The sequence below is a fragment of the Coptis chinensis genome, chromosome 2, assembly GCF_015680905.1.
Source record: "Coptis chinensis isolate HL-2020 chromosome 2, ASM1568090v1, whole genome shotgun sequence".
Lineage (NCBI taxonomy): Eukaryota > Viridiplantae > Streptophyta > Magnoliopsida > Ranunculales > Ranunculaceae > Coptis > Coptis chinensis.
The window spans coordinates 80,946,875-80,955,719 of NC_141457.1; the positions used below are offsets into that span (position 1 = coordinate 80,946,875).

Genomic DNA, 8,845 nt, shown 5'->3' on the forward strand with positions numbered 1-8,845 from the left:
GGCCTTTACGGAGTTATGAGATTCTCACGTCTTGATTACAGAGAGACTACACAAAAGGAGATATGAAATAACATGTGTATGACATTATAAAGCTACTACAAAAAGTTGAGGTACTGTTGTCAAGAGGTTAGAGTGCGCCCACGCCTGAAGAAATATATGACAAAGCGCACCCATGCCTAAAGAAGTTTATGACAAAGCGCACCCGTGCCTGAAGAAGTCTATGACAAAGCGCGCCCGCTCCCCCTTCTAAAATCACAAAATTACAGTGTATTTCCAGACCCTTCACAGCTTATCTCCACCGCTCAAAACTCGATTTAGACAGTTCCAAAAGTGATTAAAACACGGAAAGGAAGCTTTATAAAGGAGTTCAAAGGCTTGCATGCCCTAATAAAAGCCTCTATATAAACCAAGAAAACCAACAGCTAAGGGAGCTCTCCAGAACACAGAAGATAGAAAAGAAACAATAGAGTAAAGAGAGAGAGAAGAAGAAGAAGAGAGGGATCTCGAAAGTAAAGTAGAGAGAGACTCAACCCACGGTATAAACAGGTGATATCTTGAGTGAGGTTGAGGTTTGGAGCAACACCAGAGCGATTCAAAGAAGAAGGCAAAAGCTTGGAGCAAGGAAGAAACAAACTCATCGTGACAATGAGTTTATCTATCTCTTACTTTAGTTTTTGTCTTATTATGATTATGTGTAGCTAAATCCAAGCTAGGGCTTAGATGAAGCCCTAGACTTGCGTAGGTTTTTACTGTTTAATTTGTTTATTGTTCTTCAACTCAATGAATAACTGATTTATTTCTCTGATATTAGTGGTTTACCTTCATTGATTATATCTTGCATGTTATGCCATGACTTGACTAGTTAATAGTTGAATTAATATTCTGTTCTTATCAAAGCATCGTTTTTATCGTTTACGTAAACTTGTGAGAAATCATGCTGTAAGAAGACGATTTTTGTTAGGAGTTTATATTCTCGTTTGCTGAAATTCAATCAAACCAATATATAGATTATATAAGAGCTCAACATTCACATCTTCGAGAAAGCTAGGGTTACCTTTCCCTCGTGCTACTCGTAATAAAAGGAGAACTTTGAGTTAATTGAATTAGGATAACTTACAACAGTCTAGGGTGGATTCGAATGCCTTAGTATTATCTCCATTAATAATTTTAATATTAGTTTTATTATTTTCATAGTTTAACTACCTTTAGTTAATAATTACTTTTCCTATAAACCAATATAGTTTGGATTAGGTTAAGTAGTATTTTAATATTCAATTGTACCCAACACGCATTCTCTGTGGGATCGACCTCGTATTTGCACACCTACTACAATAGACCTCGTGCTCTTGCAAGTATCAGTATAAGTAAAATAGGATTTAATTAGCCTGTTAATTTAGGTTGGTTAATTTCCTATCAAGTTTTTTGCGCTGCTACCGGGGATTGCAGTGGTACAATTGAGTCTTAAAGTCTTACTTTATGTAATTCAATATTTTTTGTTTTTAGTTTAGCCGTAGTTTTTGTTAATTTATAGTTAAATATCTTTTTAGATTTTTCTGCATACGACCACATAAATAAGGTTCTGACATCTGTAGGAACCTCTCTGAAAAATTGCAGGTCTACTTGTGAGGAACCTAGAGTGCGCACGAGCCCTATTTTGCCTTGGAGAAAGCGCCCGCGCTATTTCTCTTGTTTTCTGCAAATTAAACACAGAGCGCGCACGTGCTCTATTGCAGTGTTTGCTGAGCGAACCCGCACCTTGACTTCTATACTGAGGCATCTTATTTTTTACAGGCTACTTCCAGTTGTTGTGTAGGATCCAGAACCGTGCTCGTATGGTATTCAAGTACTGCAGGACACGGTGAAACAAAAGGAGGTACACTTCGGACTTGTGAGGATTGAATTAGTTTGCATCGTGTGTGTTTGTTTTCATTTTGTTTTTCTTATATTTAGGAAGGATAATTCACCTTAACCAGCCCTAGGCATTTTGCATTAGGACAGGTTAAGCCCGCTTATTAGGAAAGCCTTTTTGATACATGGATCGAGTGACGGTGCTTTTGCACAAGAACTGGGAATCGTGTTATTTGGGTTTAGGAGCAACAATATTAAACATATAATTTTTAAATTGAAATTGATATATTTGTTTGATATTGTTTGTGTGGATTGTCGTATTTACTTTCATTAAATTTAAAAAAAAAAATGTGGAGTTATAACACCTACAATCCTTCTACACTTTCATCTTCTATAGCACACACTCTTGCTCAAATGGAGCAAAATACATTAAACATGCAAAATACGTTGAACGTGCAAGAGGTCAAGAGAGAGGCACTAGCTACCTATGAGACAACCCAACAATTTATTCGTGTCAATCAGTTAGTAAAATCTATGGAGGAATATAATAAGAGAGAACTCCATAACCAGGTAGAACCTAATGTTTTTGAGGAAAACAACTAACTTGGGGAGTCGGAAAATATACATGAGCTTAATTTGGTTGAGACTAATAACCAACTGTTGGGTGATGACCCTGATGATGATGTTTGGTCTTATTTATCTGAGTCCATGTATGTTCGTCCAAACCACTTTAGTGATAGTGATGATGAGGAACTGAGAGCAGTAGTGAATCCTATATCTCAAGACTTTTGTTTTAGGGATACTCTTGATGTTACTTCTTCATGTCCTATTTCTAATGATAATCTTTCTCATGATTGCACTCTTAGTCTAAGTAATAGCAGTGATAGTTTGTTGAGTGATTCAAATTAAAATTTTCATGAGTTGTATGTTACACTTTTAAAGGAAAATCATGAATTGCTTAATGATAACGAGAGGTTGGCTGAAAGGGTAATATCTCTTGAAAGTGAAAACACTATTTTGAGTTCCACAGTTAATGAAAATATGTGTATTGCTAACAAGTTACAGGCAGAGAATGAATCTCTTAGGGATAAGAATAATTCTTTGAAATGTGAGTTTGGCATCATTAATGAAACTAAAAAGGATATTGAAACTGTGTTTGATCTTTTAAAGAAGAATATGGACCCCCAATATAACATTTCCTAATCTTTGTAGTGGTGATATAAATTTGAATATTGAGGAGTGTCCACGTGTTTGTGCTAATCTTGATATGTGTTCTACGTCAGTTGCATCTTCGTTGGAACCAGGGTGTATACCAGCTAATAATGTCCCTTCCACCTCTTATGTTGACCGCCCTAGACAACCTATTATTTGTTATTATTGTGGTGGTGTAGGTCATATTAAGTGTCACTGCCATGTTAGAAGAAGCAATTCTCAGGTTTGGTATAAAACCACTAGTCATGACCACCCGATATCATTTTTGAACCAGGTTTCACAATCTTGTGCTCCATCTCATAACCATGCTAATGATGTTGTTATATCTAGTCTATCTAATAGACCTATGAGATGTGATTATAAATTACCTAGGAATCATTGTAAGAAAATGGGAGTGAAATATAAACATACACAACCTAGATACCATTTAGCTCAGGTTCGTGCTATTTAGGTAAGAAAAGATGATTTGAAAGTATTATCTGATTTGTGAAGACCTGATGACATTATTACTATTTGTTAGATGCATTGTCTCATGTTCACCTACCATTTATTGTTTTTGCAGCTTTTGTCAATGGGGACCAAAGGTTGGGCGAGTGGGTGCGAGATAACCTAAGTAACATTTATGATCCTGTGCTCAAAAACTTTGCCACTTTTAGTTAAAAAGTTTTTAGACAAAGCTTTCTTATCTTCTCAATCCTAATTTCCTTTCCTATTTAGGTAAAATCCATCAACGCCCTAACGATTGATTGTTGCGATAGGGCAAGGAAGTAGGATCAATTTCTCTCTTCTCTTTCACTCTTGTCGTCGGGTAAAATCCCTCACTGATCAACAGTGAGTGTTCCGGTCTCTATCAGGAAAGTTGACACCTTTGGTTTATCCTTGCTTTCAGGTAAAATCCACCACTGAGGTACAGTGGGTGTTCTGATTAGCTTCAGGAATCGGTCCTCTCACCTAATAGATCATGTGTACTTCCTCATTCGGGTAAAATCCTTTGTTGCTGACAGTATAAGTTCTGGAGAGGAAGGGACAGCCATGGACATCTATGAGTTTGAGAACCCCCATAAGGTGACCAACGAAAAGCTACAACCACCAACGCAATACATCACCATAGAGGCTTGAGCTGAAGATTCAGCTCCTAAAGAATCACAGAGGATTTCATATGCGGCTGTGACAAAGCTGACTACTCCAGAAAAAATGGGAGAATACCCCGCTGTCACAATACCGGATAAGGCTTATGAGGCAGGGTTGCTATTCTGCAAACATTGTTTGGTGGGATGCATAGACCTTCAAAAAGTCTCGCTTGACAAAGTGCGTATTTTAGTGAACCAAATCTGGCAACCAACAGGCGAGTGGCTTATTACAGCTATCGGAAAGGGGTTCCTATTCTTAAGATTTTCGAATGCGGATGATCTGAATAGAGTTTGGGCAAAGGGTTCTTGGGACTTTGATAAGAACCCTATGCGAATCAGCCAATGGTCTCCAAATTTCAATCTAGACAGCCAAAGACAATCTCATGGTTCGGTCTGGATTCGTTTGCCGGGTTTTGGACAGGAATACTGGGAGCCCGAATCCCTCATGACAATAGCACGTGGAGTGGGTTATCCAATGCAAGTAGATGAAAAAACACTCAATCGCGAGTATGGGTACTACGCAAACATCTTAGTGGATGTTGATCTGTCAGAGCCTATCCCGGATCAAATCTACGTCAAAGCTAAGAATTTTAACCGGCAAACGAATGAGGTTGGGAAATTACCAAAAATGTGCACGCATTGTAAAATTGTTCGTTGGGCACTTGGTCACGGTCGCGGAAGCTAAGAAGGGATATGCAAAGACAACAAAGATAAGGATAAGACAAATAAGGATAAAGAGGTGGTGGTGGGCGCCCTCCCCTCCTAACATGGTGGAGATAGCTTTCCAGGCGAAAAGGAGAAAAAAGAAACTTAGGAGAGAGCGACAAGCAAGGAGAGACTATCCGGAGACCAAAAGCCTGGAGAAAAAAATAGAGGGGTTGATGTTCAAAACAGGTTCGATGGGTTAGGTGAAGTGGAGGAGGTTCATGTTATTGAGGATCAGGAGTTTTTGGTCCCAGACCAGGTACCAAAACCTCATACATGTACCGCAACTGTTCTTAGAGGTACCCAGCAGGAGCAAGAAGATTCTGGAAATGAGCAACATGCTGAGAATCGAGGTACTCAGATTGACCAATTAGAACATGGTAAGGCGCAGCAAAATGACAGAGAACATGAGAAATCTCCTACAGAACAAGTTCCGGGGGAAACATTTCTGGTATCGGGAGATGTGGTCTGTGACACTAGGCAGCCTCGCGAAGACGGTGACTCTGGAAACGGACTTCGAGGGGAGACTCAAGAGGAGGAAGGGATCCATCAAAGCGGAGAGTAGCGCAGCAGATCTTCTGGTAACGGGAGATGTGGGCTGGGTCTATAGGCAGAATCGCGAGGTCTGGGATTCTAGGCAGACTCGAAAGGATTGTAACTCTGGGCAGACTCGAGAGGGCTGTGTTTCTAGGCAGACTCGAGAGGAGGAAGGGATCCAGCAAACGGAGAGTGTAGCAACAGCAGTTCCACCACCTCATATAAGAGAGGAGGATTGGCTCATATTGCGCAATGGAATCAGCCCATTTTCAGAGAGAGGAGGATCTACATTTGAGTTGCTATCTCGTATCCATACAACTTCAGTGGGACTAAACATAGCAGACTCTGAGGCGGAGAAAGTGCTGCACCTACTGGTGCAAAAGCAACAAGTGAAGGAACTCGAGTCTAAGCCTCCTAATCCTACCTCTCCGCAATCATCGAACTGGAGTGATATGATTGAAGAGGAAGTGGAGGACCAACTCCAAAGCAACAAAGAAAGATACAAACCACAATGGCAGCTCTGATCCTCACATTCCTCCGGCCACCGAGTCCGGATCAAGATCTAGGACTAAGGGACGGAAGAATAACTTCGACTTTCACCATGCAACGAATAAATTTCCAATATTCTCAATGAGGTGCATATATTGGAATATTAGAGGTATAGCAAACGACAAGTCTCAGAATCGACTGTCTAAGCTTATCAATAAATGGGAACCGGAGATTGTGGGTATTGCAGAACCGATGATTTATCCCACTGATCTCCCCATAAGTTTTCTACAATCTTTGGGAATGAGTAGTGCTTTCTACTCCAATCCCAGTTCGGATCTTAAAAGAACACCTAACCTTTGGCTCATGTGGAAGGATTCAATTTCAGCTCCCAATATGATTCACTTTTCGAATCAGCATATTACAGTTATGGTTGACAATGTTTTAATCACCATAGTGCACACCCATTGCCTTTACGTGCAAAGAAGACTTCTTTGGTTAGAACTATCCACCATCAACTCTTTAAATTTGCCATGGCTGATTCTGGGAGACTTCAATGCCTACTTAAGTGTCTCGGAAAAGAGAGGGGGGAATAATCCCATGGCTGCTTCCATGAATGACTTCAGAGACTTCATGAACAACAACCAACTGATGGAAGTTCCCAATTCTGGGTTTCAGCTTACTTGGTGGAATAAGCAAGTCGGAGATTTTAAAATTCTAGGCAAGCTCGATAGAATGCTATGTAATGTGAACTGGAGTTCCACATTCCCAGGATGGAAATACAAGGTGGTGAGCAGAATTTGCTCGGACCACTCACCTTTAATGGGGGGTAGTATCAGTATCCCGCGACCCAACAACATGCCTTTCAAGTTCTTCAACATGTGGTGCTCCCATCCAAAGTTCAAAGATGTGGTGATGGAATCTTGGCAGGAGCCATTATCGGGACACTCTTTATACATTCTCACTCAGAAACTGAAGCGACTAAAGGCTGCTTTGAAGAAGTGGAATAAAGAGACTTTTGGTAACATCAGGTTCAAGGTAGAGGAAGAAACCAAGAGGTTGGAACTGATGCATGAGCAGTTCGAGAGTGGGGATGTTACGGAGGACTTTGTGATGAACATGGTGGACCAAGAAAATCAAGTGGAACTGCTGCTACAGCAGGAACAAGATTTTTGGAAACATAAGTCAAGAACAAAATAGGACAAGGACAATGATCGAAACACAAAATTCTTTCATGAAATGGCCAATAGAAATAAAAGTAAGTCCCTGATCACAGAAATGAGGAATGAGGAGGGTGTCACCCTTCACACTCAGGAGGAGATCGGCAGGCACATAGTCAACCATTACTCTGCCAAATTCAGGAGAGTGGAGCATACTATGGATTGGGATCTTATACATGTTATGCCTCAGGACTTGCAAGCTGAGGATAATGATCTCCTCACATCCATTCCAACACCAGAAGAAGTGAAAGCAGTTGTCTTTCATTTGAACCCAGACAGCTCCCCAGGTCCCGATGGGTTCTCCGGATATTTTTTCCACCATTGTTGGGATATAGTCGGGTATGATCTTACAAGGGCCATCTGCTATTTCTTCTTAAAATCTAGACTGCCATTTGGTATCAATACCAACTTCATTGTTCTAATCCCAAAGGAGAAAAATGCCAATCAGTTAGGCAGATTTCGGCCGATATATCTTTCGAACTTCGTCTTCAAGGTCATCACAAAGATTCTTGCCGCAAGGCTGCGTCCAGTAGCAGAACGAATCATCAGCAAGGAACAATATGGCTTCATCCGTAATAGAAATTCACAACAAGCCATTGGCCTAGCATCGGAACTGGTGAATGATTTGCAGACTCTTAGACATGGTGGAAGCATTGGGATAAAACTTGACATCTCTCAAGCATTTGACACGATGGACTGGGACTTTCTGTGGGCAGTTTGCAGACAGGTGGGGTTCAATGAAAGATGGATCAGGTGGATTCAAGCGCTATTCCAAAGCAACACAATGTCTATCATGATAAATGGTGGACCACAAGGGAATTTTTCTGCGGGAAGAGGTCTTAAACAAGGAGACCCTCTATCTCCTCTGCTATTTGCTATAGCGGAAGATTGCCTAAGCCGAAGCATAAGTAGATTGGTCCTGGAGAACAAGATACAGCCGATGGTGATAAACTCCAAGTACTGCAGTCCCTCGCACTTGATGTTTGCAGATGATATCTTTCTTTTCTGCAATGCAAATATGAGATGTCGTAAGCAAGTGGGGCAGATTCTTAACAGGTATCAAGACACCTCAGGGCAGCTCATAAATAAAGAGAAATGCAAGATTTTTCTAAGTCCGATGCAAAGCAGAAAGAAGAATTTGATTCAGGCAACTATGGGAATCAAAGAAGGGAGCTTACCGGAGAATTATCTAGGAGTACCTTTGATCATGGGTAGGGTAACAAGGGAGGCATTGGCACCGCTGGTGGACAAGATTAGGAAAAGGGCGGCAGGATGGGCGGGGAAAATGCTATCTTTTCAAGGAAGGGTTGTTTTAGCGAGACATGTTCTAAATAGTATCCCAGTCCATAATATGGCGATCTACAGATGGCCACAGTCAGTGATCAAAGAATGTGAGCGAATCATCAGGAATTTCATTTGGAGTGGTAACCCGGCTGAGAGAAAATCTTTTACGGTGTCTTGGGAAAAAACATGCAAACCTTTAGAGGAAGGTGGTCTAGGCATTCGGAGACTTAAAGATATCAACCTATCCATGCTAATGAAACAAAGCGTGGGGACGCTCCGAGGGAGAATGATCGGTCGAAGTTTATGAGAGGAAAGTACACAAATCGATCCGGGCGCTGGACCAACTACAAGACATCGACAGTTTGGGGGGCATCGGATGGGCACTTAAGGAGATGACCGAACTCCATGGATGGATAGTGGGGA

The 8,845-nt window shown here is 41.0% G+C and overlaps 1 protein-coding gene across 1 annotated transcript; it reads left to right on the forward strand.

Moving 5' to 3' along the window:
* Nucleotides 1-6,518: 6,518 nt before the first annotated feature.
* Nucleotides 6,519-7,118, forward strand: LOC147518193 (uncharacterized). Its single transcript, XM_086593853.1, has one exon. The coding sequence runs from the start codon at nt 6,519-6,521 to the stop codon at nt 7,116-7,118; it is 600 nt and encodes a 199-aa protein (XP_086449979.1).
* Nucleotides 7,119-8,845: the final 1,727 nt, after the last annotated feature.

Bases quoted from the DNA above. Each gene is read 5' to 3' on its own strand.
- LOC147518193 (XM_086593853.1), top strand. From the start codon at position 6,519: ATGGCTGCTTCCATGAATGACTTCAGAGACTTCATGAACAACAACCAA.